Source organism: Suricata suricatta, chromosome 12 (genome assembly GCF_006229205.1).
Source record: "Suricata suricatta isolate VVHF042 chromosome 12, meerkat_22Aug2017_6uvM2_HiC, whole genome shotgun sequence".
NCBI classification, from domain to species: Eukaryota; Metazoa; Chordata; class Mammalia; order Carnivora; family Herpestidae; genus Suricata; species Suricata suricatta.
Window position 1 is genome coordinate 49,725,530 of NC_043711.1, and position 21,466 is coordinate 49,746,995.

The following is a 21,466-nucleotide window of genomic DNA, read 5'->3' on the forward strand; positions in this document are numbered from 1 at the left end:
GTGGGGCTAAGTAATAGTTCCTAGAATTTGTACATGGCCACATCAGGTCAATCACCTGACTTTCTGGAAATTTTTAGAAAGGAGTGTTTTCTTTTCACTAAGCTGGTGTCTCCATAAGAAGACCCCCTGCCTCATACTACAAGAAAGTAGAGTTGAGAAAGCAGTGTAGTCCTGAATACATCATTTGATAACCTGGATCCAGCTATACCTGAAGCCAAGTGATGAGTGGACATTCACCCATTTACATTCCTTTTTTAAAAATTGCTTAAGCCAAGTTGAGCTCAGTTTCTGTAACTTGCAACTGCAGTCTTTCTCTTACAGTAATCCTCCTTCACTTATATACCTGCCCATTGTACCCCTTTTGACCAAATAGAAGAACCCCCAAATAGCTTTTGCCCCCAAATGTAGGTTTATCCACTATTCTCAAATCTAAGTCATCGTTATCTTTCTGAGCTGTGTTGACATCTGACTGTCCATATTTAGACTTCCATGCATAGTACTTTCCACCCCATGGTCAGTAAATGGAGACTTCAGATTGTCTTGAATGATTCTGGGTGTTAGGTCCAGGTTGATGGAAAGGTTACATACTCATTTAGTAGCCTGGCCCCAAGTGAACTCCAGGAAACACACATGATGAGCACTGTATGCTGAACTAGTGTGCTGACTCTGGGAAGAGCCAGATAAAATGAACTTGGCTTTTTCCTTTGACTAGCTGCTGCCGAGGACGTATATTTATCATCAACATGATGGGTCAGAAAGAGCTCACATGTTTTATCCACCCAACTTTGCTACAGAGAAAAAGACAAACTTTGTGTGGGTGAAGAGGCACAATGAAATGTTCAGAGATGCCTCATGGGAATGAGGGTGACATCACTCAATCATTAAGCCCTGCTTGTATTCCAACACAACCTGCCCTCTTCGGTACATTCTACATCATACCCCACTTAACTCAGGGTCCAGCAAGCTGTGGACTTTTTTTTTTTTTAACAGATTTTCTTGTTAAGTTTGAGAGAGAGAGAGACAGCACAAGTGGGGTAGCGCAGAGAGAAGAGGGAGGGAGAATCCCAAGCAGACTCTACCCTGTCAGAGTAGAACCCAATGTGGGCTTGAACCCACAAATTGTGAGATCATGACCTGAGCCGAAATCAAGAGTCAGATGCTCAACTGACTGAGCCACTCAGGCTCCCTGATTGTAGACATTTTAATTTGTAGGCCTTTGCTGGTTCTAATATGTCTGCTTGGAATGCCCTTCTACATTGCAGAACACTTGAGACTGAGGTCAAAGGTTAGCTCCTCTTCAAACCCTTCCTTGCTCCTTTAAGACTGTGTTTAAGCAGCTATTTTAAGTATATTTAAATGTCAGGCTTTCTTAGCATAGATCTGTAGGTCACTATCACTAGGCTTTGGAGGGTCTAGCAACACCCCGGAGTTACCTGGGAACTCTGTGTGTCTGAGCCCATGTGCATGACTCTGGAGGGGAAGGTCAGACCCAGCAATTTCCTGCATGTCTCTCTGACGAGTTCCTTGAGGGCAAGGGCCACAGCTTGTTCATCTTGGACTCCTTAGCACTGATCCACAATAGACACTCATAACGGTGCCAGAAGGCTGTTAGTGACCCACAGATGCAACATTTTACAGGCAGAGAAAACAGGATGGTTTAATTGGTAGAGTCAAGAGTTGTTGGTTCTTGATTACAGTGTTCAACATGCAAATTACATTCGCCTCTTGGTACAGAAATGGCACCCTGCCACATCCCTGGGACACTTAATCCAGACAGAATGATTCCTAGGTCACCCGTAACTACATGCCTGCCAGCAGTTGCCCTTTCTTCCTTCTTAGAGTGTTATGCAAAATCTCTTATCCAGAGTAACTGGGAAATGAGGTCTTCTGTCCAACTGAGTAGCCATATTCGGTACAGCACTACTGATCTATCAATGGATTTGATATGTTCTGAACTCCAGTGCAAGACCTCACATTATGTAACCTATCTGTGATGATCCCAAAGGCACTTGAGAATCCGGCAGTGTCTCAGTGTCGCCGATTTTCACCAGACAGTGTTAAAGAGAGAGAAAGCGGGCCGAGTCTGTCCTAGCCCTGGGTATTCAATCTGCAAAGAGCTTATTTGAGTCCGGTTATGACACATTTGCTCTCTATGTCACTCTGTAGGCTCAAAATGAACAACACAGGGAGCTTTCACTTTGCTCATCCATAGCTCCTAAATTTTGAGTAATGCAAATGTATTATTTGTATAAAGAAAGTTGTACAAATACTAACAAAAAATTAAAGGTAAAACACAGGTTATTTGGATCCCAAGAAAACAAGCATTCACTGTGATCAGAAGTCAGGCTGATTGCTCTTCCTAACTAGATATAATTGACAATGCCTTTTCCAAAGACTGAATTTTTGCTATGTTTTATATATTATTACTAGCTTGAGTATTCCCCCTTTGACTTTCATTACTAGAGTCATCAGAAGGAAAATGTAAAACATTAAAAAAAATAGCTGTTTATGAGTAAGTCATCCAGCACAGACTCCTCAAGTCTCTAGTTTCAGACATACAGGGGGACGGCTCAGACAAGAACAATTGTTGCTGCACACCTGCCCGCTCACGCATCCTCCTTTTTATTCCGAGAGGCTCCAGCTCAAACCAAAGTTACAAAGTTAAGTTCCTGGCACAGCAAATCCCTGCTTCATCTTCAAAAAATAGAGGTCTGTAATTCCTTTTTGAACATGCCTTCGAAGTGGAGGTCTTTGGCCATGAGCTCCTCTTCGACATCGTCCAGTGCCCACTGGTGATCTGTCAGCTCCAGGGCTTCCCACTCTGTCTGCAAAGGAAGAGGACACAAGGGTAGGGAGGGGAGACTGTCACTAGGAGCAGTGCTGACTTGGGAGCATCTATTCGGCCTCGCAGCTGGGCTAAGCTATTTACATGCTAATCAACTCATTTAATCCTATGGGGTAGGTGCTGCTAATTGCCCCGTCCGTCTCCATGCTCAATGTATAGGTGAAGAGAGTAAGGCCAAAAAAGGACAATTAATTTGTCTAAGGTCACTAGAGTGAGTAACCAATTACATTTCTCCCCATTTAAAAAATTTGCTGTATTTATTTATTTTGTGAGAGAGAGAGAGAGCGCGCAACTACTACCTTCTGTATCTTTGGGTTCATGTATTCGTGATAGATGGATAGATGGATAGAATATGTGGCCTTTTCTTACTGGTTTCTTCCACTTAGGATGTTTTCAAGGTTCCTTCCTGTTGTAGCAGGTATCAGCACTTCATTCCTATTTAAGACTAATTATTTCATTGAATACTTTCATTGTCTGTACACTGTACTTACTGTATTCCCAAATGTTTCACTTTGTTTATGTGTTCATAAGATGATAGCCATGTGCATTGTTTCAACTCTTGAAATATTATTAACAGTGCTCTGAACATTCTTTTTTTCTTTTTAAGATTTAATTTTAGGGGCACCTGGGTGGCTTAGTTGGTTAAGTGTCCGAACTTGGCTCAGGTCATGATTTCACTGTTTTGGGTCGGAACCCTGCATCGGACTCTGTGCTGACAGCTCAGCAACTGGAGTCTGCTTCAGATTCTGTGTCTCCCTCTCTCTAACTCTCCCCTGCTTGCATGGACTCTCTCTCAAAAATAAATAAACATTAAAAAAAAGATCTTTTTGTTTTAATTTTATTCATTTTATTTTTTAAAGTTTATTTATTTGGAAAGAGAGCGAGTGAGTGCATGAAGCAAGCAGGAGAAGAATAGAGAGGGAGAGAAAAAAGCCCAAGCAGGCTCCCTGCTGTCAGTGCAGAGCCTGACGTGGGGCTCAATCCCACAACCCTAGGACCATGACCTGAGCAAAAATAAAAGTTGGCTGCTCAACCTAGGCACCCCTAAGACTTTATTTTTAAGTAATCTCTATGCCCAATGTAGGGCTTGAACCCACAACACTGAGATCAAGAGCTGCATGCTGCACTGACTGAGCCAGCCAGGTGCCCCTAGGAGTTTGTGTGGACATAGGTTTTCAATTTCGTTGGCTATTTATCTAAATGTGAAACTGCTGGATCATATGGTAACCATGTATAACTTTTTGAGGAAAGGTTAAAACTGCTTTCCAACGTGGCCGCACCATTACCAGCAACTAGGACAGTTCCAATTTCTCCACATCCTTGTCAATACTTTGAGTTAGTGCCCTTTTTTTATTACAACCATGGAGTGAGTGTGAAGTAGTAGCTCATTGTGGTTTTGATTTGCATTTTCCAGTGGCTAACAATGTTGAGCAATGCTTTCATGAGCTTATTGGGTATCTGTAGAATTTCTTTGGAGTGATGTTTATTCAAAACTTTTGCCCCTTTTTATTTATTTTTTTAATGTTTTATTTATTTTTGATACAGAGAAAGCCAGAGCATGAGAGGGGGAGGGGCAGAGAGAGGAGACACAGAACCGGAAGCAGGCTCCAGGCTCTGAGCTAGCTGTCAGCACAGAGCCTGACGCGGGGCTCGAACCCACAAACGTGAGATCTGACCTGAGCCAAAGCTGGAGGCTTAACCAACTGAGCCATCCAGGCGCCCCTTTTGCCCCTTTTTAAACTGGATTGTCTTTTTATTATTGAGTGCTAAGAATCCTTTATTCTGAATACTAGACCTTATTAGAGATATGATTTGTAAACATTTTCTCTGATATTCTTTTCTCCTGTTGATGGTGTCCTTTGAAGTACAAAAGTTTTCATTTTGACCCACTTCCATTTATCTGTTTTTCCTTTTGCTTGTGCTTTTTAATGTCACAGCTAAGAAGTCACTGCCTAATCCAGCATCACAAATATTTTACACCTACGTTTTCTTCTAAGGGTTTTATTGTTTTAGCTCTTATATTTAGGTCTTTGACCATTCAAAGGTTTTCCTTTTTAAAGATATACAACATAAAACTTAACACTTTTTTTTTTAATTTGCCACTTTTAACCTTTGGAAGTATACAATTCAGTGGCATTAATTACATCTACAGTGTTGTGCAACCATCACCATTATGTATTTCCATATTTTTTCATCTTCTGAAACAGAAACTCTGTACTGAGTAAGCAGCGAAGACTATTCTTTCCCCACAGAACTGTCTCGGCACCTCTGTCAAAAGTCAACTGATCTTAAGTGTATGGGTTTATTTCTGACCTCTCACTTCTACTCCGTTGATCTGTATGTCTATACTTATGCTAGTCCTACACAGTGTTGGTTACTATAGCTCTGAAGTAAGTTTTAAAATCACGAAGTGTGAGTCTTCCAACTTTGTTCATATTAAACTCTAGTTAGGCTATTCTGGGTCTCTTGCATTTCCAGGTATATTTCAGGATCAGGTGGAATTTGGATAAGGATTGTGTTGAATTGGTAGATCAATTTGGGGAGTACTGCCATCTTGACAATATGAAGTCTTCTAGTCCAGGAACATGGATTTCTTTCTGTTCATTCAGGTCTTTAATTTCTTTCAGCAATGCTCTTTAATTTCAGCATACAAATCTGTCTTTCTTCTGTTAAGTTTGTTCCTAAGTATTTTATCCTTTTTGATACTATTGTAAATGGAATTGTTTTCTTTAATTTCATTTCCAGATTCTTTATTACCAATGTGTAGAAATACAACTGTGTTTTTAACTTTTAAACTAGAAATTAAAAAAAATTTTAAGTTTATTTATTTATTTTGAGAGAGACAGAGAGAAAGCATAAGCAGGGGAAGGTCAGAGAGAGAGGGGGACAGAGGATCTGTGCTGACAGTAGACCATGAGATCATGACCTGAGCTGATGTCAGATGCTTAACTGACTGAGCCATCCCGACACCCCTTAACAGAACTGAATTTTGCATATTTACCCTGTATCTTCTAAAACCTTGCTGGATTTGTTTGGTACCTGCAATAGTTTATCTTGGGGGCTTCTTACAATAGTCTATATAAAAGACAAATGGAGACAGTTTTCTTCTTCCTTTCTAATGTGGATCCCTTTCATTTCTTTTTCTTGCCTAACTGCCTTGGCTAGATCATCCAGCACAATGTTCAAAAGAAGTGACAAGAGTGGACATCACTGTCTTGTTCCTAATCTTCAGGGAAAAGCTGTTAGTGTTTCCAGAGTTAGCTGTGGGTTAGCTGCAGGGTTTTCATTAGATGCCTTTCATGAAGATGAGCAAGTTCTCTTCTATTTCTAGTTTTGTTTTGTTTTTTAATTTATTTATGTTGAGAGACAAAACATGAGCAGGGGAGCGGTAGAGAGAGAGGGAAAGAAAGAGAGAATCCCAAGCAGGCTCCACACTGCCTGCTGTGGGGCCGGAACCCACAAACTGTTGAGATTATGACTTGAGCTGAAATGAAAAGTCGGATGATTAAACGACTGAGCCACCTAGGTATCCCTTATTTCTAGTTTTTATCATGAAAAATTAGTGAGATTTTTCTATATAAAAATTATACTGGGATTTATATATTTTGTAGTTATTTCATGAAAGTGCTCTAAGTATTGATTTTTTTTTAATGAAATTTATATCTGATGTCCACCAGGTCCAAAGCAGTTCAAAATATTCTAAAAGTTTACCTGGTGCCTCTGAATGGACTGTTTTTACAGCTTCATTTACAATGTGGATTACATTTGGGTGAGCATTTAAAAATTAGTAAAAGTACCAAGAATCTCCAATTCGCTCAACAGCTGACTGTCTCGGGAACAAGAAATATGTAAACTTTTTAAAATGCATTTGTGCTAAGTATAAATTTAAATGATGTAACCATACATACTACACTCATTTCAGGGAACCTGTCTTTAATTTTTTTTTTTAATGTTTTATTTATATTTGATACAGAGAGAGACAGAGCATGAGAGGGGGAGGCACAGAGAGAGAAGGAGACACAGAACCGGAAGCAGGCTCCAGGCTCTGAGCTAGCTGTCAGCACAGAGCCCGACACGGGGCTCGAACCCACAAATGTGAGATCTGACCTGAGCCGAAGTCAGAGGCTTAACCGACTGAGCCACCCAGGCGCCCCAGGGAACCTGTCTTTAAAGTAACTGTCCAGTAATGCCTTTCAGAGCCTCAGGGCAGCCAGAAGGAGGTGGAAGTGTACCTTGAAAGCTTTGTTGGTGTCTGCAGGCATGGCCATGGCTGCTCCAGTCATCTGCTCCTGCATCATCCGTGACTGGTCGGCGGCTGCAGGGGAAGACGCCCCCGTGTGAGTGCCCGGGCTCAGGGAGCCGCCAGCACCCTTGGGGAAGAACGGTCCTTACACAATACTTGCAGCTGCTCAGTAGTGTGTTAGAGAACCCCATCTAGGCCTGCTGCACACTGGCTGTGTGACCTAGGGAAAGTCACTTATCTCTTCTGAAAAATGGCAATGGTAACAGCAGAAGATAACTAGAGGAAGTGCTAAACTTTATTTCAAATTTAAGCAATAACAACATCTGCCAGTTACTGAGCAACTACTTTATGCCAGGAGTGCTTTATATAGTCTACCTCATCTACCCCTAACAACTGACTCTGAAGTTACTATTAAGGTCTTGATAGTACAAACAGACAGAGGGGTTAGAGTGGTTAAGTACCTTGCCCAAGGTCCCAGCCATTAAACAGCAGAGCCAGGATTGGTGCTGGCAAGAACACTGGTCAATGAACCAACTGACCAGACCAGGCCTTCTTTCAGCTTCAGCTCACAGGCTTCCATTACTGGTCCTAGATTCCTAACGTAAGGGTATCAGACTTCAGGGAACTAAATATTGTCCCTGTGATTGCCACAGAGACTTCAGATCTTTGGTGACCATGGAATTTTTTTTAAGATTTTATTTTTAAGTCATCTCTATACTCAATGTGGGTCTTGAACTTACAACCCTGAGATCAAGAGTTGCATGCTCCATTGACAGACCTACCCAGGCACCCTGATCCTGGAATATTTTAGACTCTTGAAACTTAAGAACAACTTTAAGGAGTGAAGCATTGTATGAAACTATGCTAACAAATAGCACAGCCTATGTTTGTCTTCTGACCCTGGCATGAATGATTCGTCTCTTAACATATTTGCTTACTAAACCCAACATATTTCTTACCATTATCTTGGCCCAAAATCAGAGAGTAAATGCTCCGAAGCCCAAAGACATTGAGGAAGTACCAGGATGCAGAACTCACCCTAGAAAGCAAGAGTGAAACAATGTAGGTAGTTATTTTAGAACTAACATAGTTCACACTTTTCTATCACCCAAAGAGTATATATAAAGAAATCAGAGAATGTAAAGAAATCATTTGGGGTAGGTAAAAGTTGGCATAATCCACCCCTGGCGCATTGAGTGAAGTTTCAATGAGAAAAACCCAAAACCTAGTCCAGTGAAATGTGCAAATTGGAAATCTTGTTCTTTAAGAGACACTGGTTTTAGATTTTGGTTTGTGTTTTTATAAAGGAAAGAAAGTTCTTACCAGGATGCATCTAATGTGAGTAGTTCAATTCCTTGCTGTAGCATAGGTTTAAAACGGAGGGTCAGTGGAAATGGGACTTTGGCTGCAGGAAAGAGAGATAAAGTTCACACTTTATCCTTGCTTTTTAAAGAATAGTTTAAGAGTGAATGCATGTCATCTTTCCCTGATGAGGTGGGAACTCTGTACCACACACAGTTTGGAAAATGATTTCTACCAGGAAATTTTTGTCAATATCTGAAAAAATAATTGTCAGATGTCACTCTGTTATAGTTCCTTGAACACCAGCTTCTCAATTGCTTGCGAAGCAGGGACTCTGAGCTATGACCTATAATCAAAAAAGAAACTTGCACTAATCTGTTAAACCCATACTGGAACATGTACATACAGAACTATGTTACAGGGGCCCCTGGGTATCTCAGTCGGTTGAGCGGCCAACTTCAGCTCAAGTCATGATCTCTCAGTTTGTGAGTTCAAGCCCCATGTCCGGCTCTGTGCTGACAGCTCAGAGCCTGGAGCCTGCTTCAGATCCTGTGTCTCCCTCTCTCTCTGCCCCTCCTCTTTCTCTCTCTCTCTCAAAAAATTAAACATTATAAACATTTTTTTAATTAAAAAGAAAAAAGAGAACGTTACTGAGAAATGAAATTGTACACAATTTATACACAAAAGACAAAGATAAGCAACTCACCCCAATACCTGGAAAATGAAGTCAAAATAAAACATGCTTCCCTGCATCCTACTTAACTAGAATTAGTTTTGGATACAAACAAGCAAGCCATTTGTTTAAATTCCTATTTGTGAAAAAGCATCCACAGCATCAACTTACTATGAGTTTGGAATAAGAGCCATAAAATCAGAGCATATTAAATTGTTTATTCAAAGAAGGTGGTTAGTTTCCAATAGAGAATCTGGACCCATTATATTAGTATCTCAGCAGCACTGGGATTTTTCTGAACAAGGACATGGGAAAGGATCATAGATAAAGTAAACCTGAAGTATTCAGGGTGTATCACTTACTTGTGACAAAGCCTGAGAAGGTCATGTTGATCCACCCACCAATAAGAATCATAGGAAGAACGTTTGTTACGTTGCCTTTCATCATGTCTGTGAGCATAGTGGGATCTATAACAAAAACAAGAGATCATGACATTTTACACTGTCGGCAAAGACTTCTTCTCAATTTTCTGTAAATTTTAATTTTATTTTTTAAAATCTCTATGCCAACCATGGGGCTCAAACTCATGATCCTGAGATCAAGAGTCACAGGCTCCTCTGACTGAGCCAGCCAGGCACCCCTTCATTTATTTGATAATTAATGTAATGCAAGTTCAATGTAAAAAATTCAAATGACATGGAAACATAAGATGTAGAGCCCACTCTCTAAACACTTTTAAATGTTGCATATCTTTCCATCTTTACACATACATATATAAAATATGCACTATATATGCACAGTAGTTTTCCTCTCTCTCAACACAGTAAAGGGATACTATGCTTACTATTATACTTATTAATTTTGAAAAGGTAAATATATTGTGAATGGTATAATGTCCCTCTCTCACTGTTTCAAGGGTCTGCATAGGAGTCTACTATGTGTGGTCACACTTATTACTTATGGGTAGATCCACAGATTGTTCCTAATTTTTTTCTTTTTTGCCAATCAACACTGTTGTCAACAACTGCCTAATACATAAATCTGCATGTTTACGTAAGTGTTTCTGTAAGAGAAACTCTTAGAAGAATTTCTGGGTCAAGGGGTTTGAACATTTAAAATGGACAGATACTGTTAGTCCTTCAGCAGTAGTGAGAGAGCCCAGCCTTCCATCACCTTAACAGTAGCAGCTTTGTCAAGCTTTCAATCTTTGCCAGTTTAAGAGTCTAAAAAGGACATCTTGTTCTAGTTTTCATTCCAGGGATTTTAGTGAAGTCAAGTATCTTTTCATATACATAAACGTCTTACTTCTTGTGGGTTTTTTTTGAGAGATTTATTAAAATAAATTCTAGTACCTTCTGTCTAGGGCTTCTTACCTAGAGAAATGGGTAATGAAATGGGAGGAAAGCCAATACAGAATAATAAGTTATTTTGTTTTACTTTAAAAATGCTATATTTTTTCCCATGACTGGGATGAGTGGAAGAAATCTGTGAGAGCAAAAACTGTGGGGTGGGCTAAGCAATCGTGTCTGACAAAGAAATGGCTGGGCTGGGGGAGTGGTAAGAGCGCCTCCTCATTCAGGCAGCAGCTGGGTGGCCATCTGTCAGCAACAGGATCCGGGCACTGGGTGGGAGCGGGGACCGGGATGCTTTCCCAACTCTGCTCCACAGAGCCCTGGGTCCTGGGGAACGGCGGAGGAAAGAGACACGGGATGAAGGCTCTAGCCTCCTCACCTCCAGATTGAGAGTTCTTTTTAAAAGTCCACTTTATACACTGGGGTTCCCAAAAGATTTACTTGGAAAAGAATTCCACTTCCATAGATTGCCCACACCAGAGATCTCTAAGGTCCCTTAGATTACTATCATACACAATTTGACATTTCAATAAATCAGCATCCTCCCTCCCCTCCCCCCGACTCATGTTAAGAATCTTCCTTAAAGATGACAGAAGGAATCAACATACCAGTCATAGGAGAAGGAGGCACTACCTTCCTTTTAGTTTTTTTGAAAAATCCATCCTCTGGGTTGTTGAAGTAATATTTTCGTGTCAAGAAAGACTAGTAGAAAAGAGAGCTTTTTAAGTCTTAAAACTGTGACATAGCAAATTGTCAAATTATTCCCCAGAGGCTGAGTCAGAGGGCCTTTGGAATAAGCTGTTGCACTCAGAGCTGGCAGCCAACCTGACACTTTAGCTGAGTCACATTTAAAAACAATTTCCTACGAAGGGTGAGGTCATAATGACAGCAGACACCACCGGGCCACAGCTTAATCACAGATGTGCCAGACTTCAGCTTTCCCCAGAGTCCCCTTATAAAACATTCAGGTATCTCCTGGCCTCAACAGTGAATTGGGGAGCTTTTAATAAAAGATAAACAAGTACCTGTTTGGGAATGTATTTTCCATTTTCCCTGAGGACTCTGCTTCGAATTAGGACTTGACTGAAAAATACAACCAAGACAATGAGATTTTTAAAAGCGAAACTCTAGAAGAAAATGAGAGAATAAAAGTAGACCTATTTAAACACAAGAGAGGGCCCATTTGGCAACAGTCCTGTGGGGACGCTTTTCAAAATACAAGCGTCCTTAAAACCAATATAACATATTTAACCCAACAATTAGGTTTCCAAAGAAGCATTTTTCAGAAGTCACTGTGTATTTGACTAAGATTTCTGAAGAAGGCACATTTGGAACATCACACTCCGCTCTTCCTTACTTTATCATCTATGAAGCAACTTTCTCTGAGTGAAAAAGAGTATTAAGATTTGGGAGCAGGAGGAGGGAGGAAGGGTGAAGATAAAAGAACGAACTTTTAATTTTTTTATTTAAAAAATTTTTTTTAATTTATTTTTGAGAGACAGAGAGAGACAGTGCGAGCAGGGGAGGGGCAGAGACAGAGGGAGACACAGAATCCAAAACAGGTTCTAGGCTCTGAGCTAGCTGTCAGCACAGAGCCCAACATGGGGCTTGAACCCATGAACTGTGAGATCATGACCTGAGCTGAAGCTGGACGCTTAACTGACTGAGCCTCCCAGGCGTCCCCAAGAACAAACTTTTTAAACTCCACAGAGAAATGAGTACAGGATTTAACAGGGTTGGTATCTGACAGACAACAAACATAAGAAATTCCACCAGGATTCAGACTGTTAGTAAACTCTCAATAAACGTTTCCTGAATTAAGAAATCATTTGGTGATATCTGAATATAAAATCATTAAATAGTGATACAAGTGGGTGGTGCTAAGATATAGATACCAAACAGAACAGAGATCAAAATACTAACTTTTGCGGGGCACCTGGGTGGCTCAGTCAGTTGAGCATCCAGCTTCGGCTCAGGTCATGATCTCATGATTTGTGGGTTCAAGCCCCGTGTCAGGCTCTGTGCTGACCACTAGCTCAGAGCTTAGAGCCTGCTTCAGATTCTGTGTCTCTCTCTGCCCCTCCCCTGTTCATGCTCTCTCTCAAAAATAAATAAATGTAAAAAAAAAATACTAACATTTGCTAGGTTTTCAAAAGTTTCAAAAGCATCCCTGGATTTTTTTTTAAATTTATTTTTGAGTGACACAGACAGCGCGAGCAGGGGAAGGTCAGAGAGAGAGGGAGACCAGAATCAGAAGCAGGCTCCAGGACTCTGAGCTAGCTGTCAGCACAGGGCCCGACGCAGGGCTCGAATCCACGAACCATGAGATCATGACCTGAGCCGAAGCCAGATGCTTAACTGACTGAGCCACCCAGGTGCCCCTCAAAAGTTGTTTTAATAGGGGGGAAAAACCCTCCATAAGTTCATGGAAATCATTCTTGAAAAGTGAAAAAAATGCAAACAGAAATGAACAACATGAAAACTGTGCTTGGTTTTCTCTCTCCTTAGTGGTTTCTTTTGGCGAGTGGTGCAAAAAAGGTGATTTTGTTAAAGCACAAGATAGGACCCATGGGCAGAAAGAGCTGCTCTGTCTCCTCCTTAGTATAAACCACCTGCTCTAATCAGTCCCCTCAGGGTCCCTTTGTCACCATATACATATTCTAGCCTCTCCATATGCTGGGAATGCTCTAGTGCTGCTCTCCTTCAGGAGTTCTACCCCACCGTACCTTAACACTTTCTTCAAGCCCCACCTTCTCCATGAAACTGCCTGCTGTCCTCATGGAATTCTCTCTGATCTTCCTCCTCTTGACTCATAATATTGTATCGTTGACTGCTCTATACCCAGGCCTACAGAGGTGACATGTAAAAGTTCTGTCGCTGGGAGCTAATCTAAAGTTACGGCAAGTATGGTCTATGTACCAATGCTGGTCTGTGATGAGGTTAAGTACAGACATTGAGAGTAAGAGTTTAGAAACTTTTACAGGGGCGCCTTGGTGGCTCCGTTGTTGAGTGTTTGATTCATTTAGGCTTGGGTCATGATCCCAGGGTCATGAGATTGAACCCCATTAAGGGGTCTGTGCTGAGTGTGGAACCTGCATGAGATTCTGCCTTCCCTGCTCATATGTGTGTGCACTCTCTAAAAAAACAAAACAACCCCAAGACAAAAAAGAAAAAAAAAACATGTTAAAAAATTTTTAACAATAATTCGTTTTTTCCACAACATAGGAATATATACTAAAATATCTTATAAAAGCATCAGTCTATGATAGATTGGAAATCAAAAAACCAAAAAACCTGTACTTCACTGATGTTTATGCAGCACTGAGTCTAGAGTAACAGTAAAATTTAAGCTCTGGGGGCCATGTGTGTGGCTCAGTCAGTTGAGCATCTGACTTTGACTCAGGTCATGATCTCTCAGTCTGTGGGTTCAAGTCCTGCATCGGGCTCTGTGCTGACAGCTGGGAGCTTGAAGCCTGCTTTGGATTCTGTCTCTCCCTCTCTCTCTGCCCCTCCTCCACTCATGCACGCACTCTCTCTCTTTCTCTCTCAAAAATAAATAAACATTAAAAAAAATTTAAGCGCTGGAGTTGGATAGAAGGGTTCATATCCTGGCTCTGCCACTTATTAGCTATGTGATCTTAGATGGGTCATTTAAATTCACCATGTCTTCTTTTATCTTTCGTACAACAGATTTATTCTCATTAGACAAATACTTTCTGAGCTTCTGAATGCCATGTACTATATTAAGTGACACGAACAACAGCGATCAAAAAGCAAATATCTCATGAAGGTTAAAGTCTAGTGAGAAAGAAAGACATTGGTCAAATAACCATAAGAGTAAATGTGAAATTCACCTGTTATGTCCCAGGAAGGAGAGATGGATGACATGATGGGAGTGTATAATACAGGGATTTGATCAATTCTAAGAAGTCTGAGGTCTGGAAAAAACCTTTGATGAGGATATATGACTAAATTGGAATCTGAAGGATGACTAGAGATTACCTTGGCAAAGTGCTGGAGGGAACGGCATGGACAAAAGCCCTGAGGCAGGCATAAGCACTATGTCTCTGAGGGCCTGAGAAAAGGCCACATGGCTAGAAGAAAGAAAACTACAGAAAACACGGTGAAATGAGACTTGAGAGATACAAAAGAGCCACACTATACATAAGGCCACATGGGTCCCACTGTATTTTTTTTAATTGTGGCAAAAAACATAAGGTAAAATTTACCAACAGAATCATATTTAAACACAAAGTTCAGTAGTACATATACATATATAAACACAGTGGAATATTATTCAGCCACAAGAAAGGAGATCCTGCCATTGACAACAGCATGGTTGAAATTTGAGGGCATTAGGCTAAGTGAAATTAGCCAGGCAGAGAAAGACACAGTATGATCTCCCTTTTCTATGGAATCTAAAAAAAGTCAAAAATACAATAGAATGGTGGTTACTGGGTGCTGAGGGAGATGGGAGATGAGGGCCAAAAGGTCGTTAGAAGAGGAGTAAGCTCTCAGGACTTAACATACATCATGGTGACTCGAGTTCCTAAGACTGTAATGTACTTGAAATTTACTACAAGAGTAGACAGCACTCTCACATCAATTTAAAAAAAGGTAACTATGAGGTCATATATATGTTAAATTAACTGGATTTTGGTATTCAAGTCTGAAAGTATATGGCAAATTGTCACATTCTACATTTCATGTAGCTGTAAAACAAACTGAAATTATGACATGCTACACTACGGATGAACCTTGAAAATGTTGTGCTAGGTAAACTACGATGGGGACAGGAGGACAACCACTGTATGACTCCAGTTACATAAGGTACCTGGAGTAGTCAAACTCATAGAGACGGAAAGAATGCTGGCTGCACAAAGTGGGTGGAGAGGGGATGGGAAGTTACCACTTAATATGTTGGGATGATGAAAATACTGTGGAAGTGGATGACAGATGATGGCACAACAGTGAGAATGTGCTTAATGCCACTGAATTCTCCACTTAGAAATAGTTAAAATGGTAAGCTTTATGTTATGCATATTTTACCACAATTAAAAAAAAAGTGGGTACATGTCTGGCTCAGTTTGTGGAGCATGCAATTCTTGATCTCTGGGTTGTGAGTTCGAGCCCCATGTTGGGTGTGGAAAGTACTTTAAAAAAAGGAGCAAAAGGGAAATACTGAGGATTTTTAACTGAGCCCTTCATATATATTATCTTATTTAAAGTGATTACCACTGTATTTGGCATATCCTAAGCACCAGATTAATGGTATTTGTTATTTTTCTTTTGCATGTTTTATCACTTGAACTAAAACTCCCTGATAGTAGGGTCTTAACCTTGTCTTATCTTGTACCCCATAGCATCTGGTACAGCACAGGGCACGTAACAGGTCATCAATAAAAACTTGTTCAGTGTAGATAATTCACAACTTCTGCAGGTACCATCATCAACAGAAACTCAGCTACATCTCCTATACTTACACTGCTGAGCAATTTCATAGAATTGGGGTTAGAACCATGACCCTGAGGCATTTCAACCTTAAGTCAAGGCAAACTTAAAATTATCTTGTATATTCTAAACACTCACTTTCTCTGAGGTCTGCAAATGCTACAAGAAATTTTTTTTAACTTAAAAATTTTATTTATTTTTGAAAGAGACAGACAATGTGAGCAGGGGAAGGTCAGAGAGAGAGGGAGACAAGAATCCGAAGACAGGCTCCAGACTCTGAGCTAGCTGTCAGCACAGAGCCCGATGTTGGGCTCGAACCCACAAACTATGTGATTATGACCTGAGCCAAAGTCAGAAATCGGACGTTTAACCGACTGAGCCACCCAGGTGCCCCAAGAAAATTTTAACTTTACATTTTCACTACTATTGAAAAAGTAAGTCCTTATACTGGGTATAAAGACAAAGAGCCTCTTTTGCATTGCTAATTTGCAACTGAAACACATTTTAATATGAAGATTTAGTTTTTAAAGCTGGTATTTCTCGGGGCTCCTGGGTGGCTCAGTCGGTTAAGCCTCCGACTTCGGCTCAGGTCAGATCTCACATTCGTGGGTTCAGGCCCCGCATCAGGCTCTGTGCTGACAGCTAGCTCAGAGCCTGGAGCCTCTTTCCGGTTCTGTGTCTCCTTCTCTCTCTGTGCCTCCCCCTCTCATGCTCTCTCTCTCTATCAAAAATAAATAAAACATTAAAAAAATAAATTAAAAAAAAAAAAGCTGGTATTTCTCAAACTGGTGTTTAATCATATATTTTAAAGACCTGAGTTTGTTTTTTTTCCTTTCCTAAGAGTCAGTGTATTCTTTGAGCTTGAGCACCATTTTTTCCATATTCTATTCCTATGTTCTAATCTATTTTATTTATGTATCTTTCCATCTTGGTTTAGTACATTTTAGAAAAATTTTAGTAAGTTTTGAGGCACTAAAAGCTTAATAACTTATGAAACCAAATGTCCCATTTTGTGACCATTCAGGCTAACAGAAACTTATACTGTATTTATTTATTATTATTTTTTAATGTTTACTTATGTTTGAGAGAGATAGAGAGTGCAAGCTAGGGAGCGGCAGAGAGAGGGGGAGACAGAATCTGAACCAGGCTCCAGGCTGACAGCACAGAACCTGACACTGAGGTTGAACTGCGAGATCGTGACCTGAGCTGAAGTAGGACGCTTAAGTGACTGAGCCACAGAGGCGCCCCAGATTATACTGAGTTGGAGGAATGTTTTACAACCAGAAAACATTTTGCCTTGGCTTCTGGCAGGTTCAGAACCACGTGCTCAGCATTAAAAAAATATATTTTTATGTTTTATTTATGTTTGAGAGAGAGACAGCATGAGTGGGGAGGGGCTGAGAGAGAAGGAGACACAGAATTTGAAGCAGGCTCCAGGCTCTGAGCTGTCAGCACAGAGCCCGATGCTGGACTCAAACTCACAAACATCGAGATCATGACCTGAGCTGAAGTCCAAATCTCAACCAACTAAGCCACTCAAGCATCCCTCAGCATTCTATCCAAGTTCAAAGGATGACTTGTTTGGGCACTGTCACATCAGGTCAGAACTGGCATGGTCTAGATATCTCACATAAAGGAAGGAAAACTTATGACCAGAGATATTTGAGTTTTCTCCAAGACAGTGGCTCTCCATGGGGGTGGTACTGCCCTGTAAGTGGCCTTCTGGAAATCTATGGAAGGTTTTTGATTGTCAAAATGATGGGGTTGAGAAGAAAGAACACATAACTGTCATTTGTTAGGGGAAAGGAATGCTAAGTATTCCTCGGTGCTGGAGACTGTGGTGCAATTCAAAGAACTGTCTTGTGTTTCATACTAATTTTGAATATCTCACTGAATTGCTTTTAATTATCTGAGCCTCAAGCCTATTTCCATTTATTTGTTGTTGATTTTTACACGCACTCAATTTCCAGGTATGCAACTACCAAATATATACAGGGAAAATTGCACTTTATTTTGTTCAAAACTTTCACAAGAGTAGTTCCCCATTAAGTAAAATCACATCCAAAACGCTGCCTTGTATAATAGCTAAGTAGCTAACACACTGTATCAGCCTACAGTTGAACCTGTCCCAATGAAGGTGATTTTATAGTGAGGGCCATGCTGTGACTTTTACATTACACTTTTTAGGATCAGTGTGAACAAGCACTTATGAAATATAAATTTCTTTTTCTTTTATTTCTCTTTACTGTTACAACTAGAGCATTGTGTTGTTTTTGTTATTGAAGTATAGTTGACACACAATGTCGCATTAGTTTCGGGTGCACAAAACAGTGATTTGACAACTCTGCATTATGCTATGCTCATATGTGTAGCTACCATATGCCGCCATACAACGCTATTACAATACCATTGACTATGCTGTGTCTTTCACCCTTGTGACTTATTCATTCCAAACTGGAAGCCTGTACTTCTACTCCCCTTCACTCATTTTACCCATCCCCCATCTCCCTCCTCTCTGGCAGCCATCTGTTCTCTGTATTTATGGGCGTTTCTGTTTTTGATTATTCATTTGTTTTGCTTTTTAGAATTCCACATATAGAGGAAATCATCTGGTAATTGTCTTTGTCTGACTTCTGTCACTTAGCATATAATACTCCCTAGGTCCACCTATGTTGTCACAAACATTATGCTGTTTTTTTAAAAAAACATTTTTTTCTATAGATAGGATGAACTGTGAATTTCATCTTGGGTTAGAAAAAGGAGGTGTGGGTTTGCTGTCATTCAAAACGTCATTCTGAAATCACATGGTGAACCAAGAGCAGAAAACTGGCAGAGAAGCTATGAAAGCAGGAACTGTGTTGAGGAGAATTCAACTTAGAGTGTCAGACTGATTGGAGTTCAAATACAGGCACAATATTTTGGTTATTTTGGGAAGGCTAATTAACTTTTGCTCTTTTCTTCAACCGTAAAAATGGGTTCAGAATTATCTAAGTTGGGGTTATTGTGAGGATAAAATGAGAACAATTTAGGGGTGCCTGCGTGGCTCTGGGTTAAGTATCCAACTTTAGCTCAGATTATGATCTCCTGGTTTGTGGGTTCAAGCCCCAACATCAGGCTTTGTGCTGAGAAGCAGAGCTTGCTTGGGATTCTCTCACTCACGGTCTCTCAAAATAAATAAACTTAAAAAAAAAAAAAAGAACTCAGGGCACCTGGGTGGCTCAGTCAGTTGAATGTCTGACTTCAGCTCAGGTCATGATCTGACAGTTCCTGGGTGCGAGCCCTGCGTTGGGCTTTGTGCTGACTGCTCAGAGCAGCCTGGAGCCTGCTTTGGATTCTGTGTGTCCCTCTCTCTCTGCCCCTCCCCTGCTCATGATCTCTCTGTCTCTGTTTCTCAAAAATAAATAAATGTTAAAAAAAAATTTAAGGGCGCCTGGGTGGCTCAGTTGGTTGAGCGTCAGACTTCAGCTCAGGTCAAGATCTCATGGTTTGTGGGCTTGAGCCCCGCGTCAGGCTCTGTGCTGACAGCTAGCTCAGAGCCAGGAGCCTCCTTCGGATTCTGTGTGTCTCTCGTTGCCCCTCCCCTGTTCATGCTCTGTCTCTCAAAAATAAGTAAATGTAAAAAAAATTTTTTTAAACCCCACAATTTATTGGTGTCAATAAATAAATGCTAAATATTTAAACTCTCGTCACATTGCATCTTTCTATAGCCTTCCTTTCTATGGTGAACTGACTCCATGTTACCTCTAGGAGATTGGTCCTCATCAGTTCTAAAACTGATGCCACAGAAAAATAATTATAATAATAATAAAATAAGTGGCTGCTGTGGTGTAGTGGAAAGAACTCTACATTTGGGAAGCAGAAAATGTGGCCTCAAGTCATGAATGTCACCATGTGTGACCATGGAACCTCCTAAGGCTGTCTCTATAAAATGGGACAGCAGCATTTATCTCTGAATTTAACTAAGTTAATGAATGTAAGCGGTCAGCATGGGAAGAATAAGTGCTTAATAAATGTTGGTTTATTATTATTCTCAGCATAATTGGGAAGCACAGCGGAAAGTGATAAAGCAGTTCTTCCCAAGTTTCAGTCATTCTCCTTCCATGGTTATGATTTTTGTCTTATTTAGCACTTCGACTATTAAACTCCTAATGTTTTTTTACGTATCAATTTTTTCTACTTATGTTTTATTTTTAAATTGCCAACCGATGGAAAACCATTAGTCAATGGCGGCCATTAGTTACCAGAAAGAGAAATTAACATTTAATAAATACAATGAAAACAAAACATAATAAATTTTAGCAAGATATTGTTGCCTGTGGCAAGTTCTGAGCCTGAGGGTTGCTCTTTCTTAAAATGGGAGATTATGGGGCGCAGGGTTGGCTCGGTCTGTTAAGCATCCGACTTCCGGCTTAGGTCCAACTTCGGCTCAGGTCATGATCTCGGGGTTCGTGGGTTCAAGCCCCACATCAGGTCCTGTGCTGACAGCTCAGAACCTGGAGCCTGTTTCAGATTCTGTGTCTCCCCCTCTCTCTCTGCTCCTCCCCCACTCGTGCTCTGTCTCTGTCTTAAAAATAAATAAACTATATAAAAAAAAATTTTAATGGGAGATTAATAAGTGATAGGGAAGTGTTAAACAGCAACATTTACCTAAGGTGGTCTCTGAAAATAATCACAACAGTTGACAGGAAAATGTTTTTTATTTTAATATAGAGGGGACACACGTCTAAACTCCTAAAATCATCTCAAAATTACCTCTCTCCACAGATAAATACTGTAATGAAGCACATGTGGAACAAGCTGCCTCTATTTCTGGAAGGAAAATGGTAATTACAATTCCTCACATCTCTACGGCAATTTTACATTTGCACAGCAATTGGTCACTCAGTAGCTTAGCTGACCACCACAGTAGTTGGGTAAAACGTAGTACAAACACAGCCACCTTCTGTATAGTTGATAAGAGGATTAGCGACTGGCCTAACAATATTAACAGCAACAAATTTTTTGAGCACTTAATACTCCCCAAGCCCTGTACTAAACGCTTTGTAGACTTCATTTAAAAGTGAATCCCCACGCCTGCTGTATGAGGCATGTCCCGTTACCCTCACTTTACAGACGACGGAGATGAAAGAAGTAACACAGCCAAGGTCACCCAGCCAGTGGGAGAGCGATGTGAACCCGGACAAACTGATAAAACCCCTGCACTTTCTTGACCAAGGTCACGGGGGAGTGAGGCCGCCGGAGAGGGAAGGCGCTGACCTGTCGGAGACTTGTTCCTGGGTGAGCTTCTTGTCACTCTGCAGCAGGATGGACACATAGTGGCGGATCATGCCCACAAAGAAGGTGATGATAACGATGGGCAGGACCACCCAAAGGCGGATGTTGGAGTCGAGCAGCAGCTCCGGCCCCGCCATCTCACACAGAGCCTGCTCTCACCAAGATGTAGCCGGCTTCGCTTCCCTGGGGCGCGGAGGTCCCTCTTCGATTCCGCCTACCGGCCTCCTCCCGCCTCTCAGCCTGGCTGGCCCGGGACGCTACCCCAGCCTCTACCCTCGCGCACTGCCCCCGCCGGGCCGCCCGGCCGCGCACTTCCGGCGCGGAGG

The 21,466-nt window shown here is 41.0% G+C and overlaps 1 protein-coding gene across 1 annotated transcript; it reads right to left on the reverse strand.

The window, feature by feature from the left end:
• Positions 1-1,630: 1,630 nt before the first annotated feature.
• Positions 1,631-21,277, reverse strand: EMC3 (ER membrane protein complex subunit 3). Its single transcript, XM_029918548.1, has 8 exons — positions 21,123-21,277; positions 11,441-11,498; positions 11,024-11,117; positions 9,426-9,530; positions 8,412-8,493; positions 8,048-8,127; positions 7,078-7,160; positions 1,631-2,825 (listed from the first exon to the last, which is right to left on the reverse strand). Exons 1-8 carry the CDS (start codon positions 21,275-21,277, stop codon positions 2,697-2,699), a joined length of 786 nt encoding a protein of 261 aa, XP_029774408.1. The 3' UTR covers positions 1,631-2,696.
• Between the last annotated feature and the right edge of the window lie 189 nt (positions 21,278-21,466).

What these genes read in the sequence shown, in the direction of transcription:
- EMC3 (XM_029918548.1), bottom strand. Translation starts at nt 21,277, where the DNA reads ATGGCGGGGCCGGAGCTGCTGCTCGACTCCAACATCCGCCTTTGGGTG. An exon ending in CAGGAACAAGTCTCCGACAG is followed by an intron (nt 11,499 to 21,122) that starts GTCAGCGCCTTC and finishes TGTATTTTTCAG; the next exon opens with TCAAGTCCTAATTCGAAGCA. An exon ending in CTTCTCAGGCTTTGTCACAA is followed by an intron (nt 8,494 to 9,425) that starts GTAAGTGATACA and finishes TCTTTCCTGCAG; the next exon opens with CCAAAGTCCCATTTCCACTG.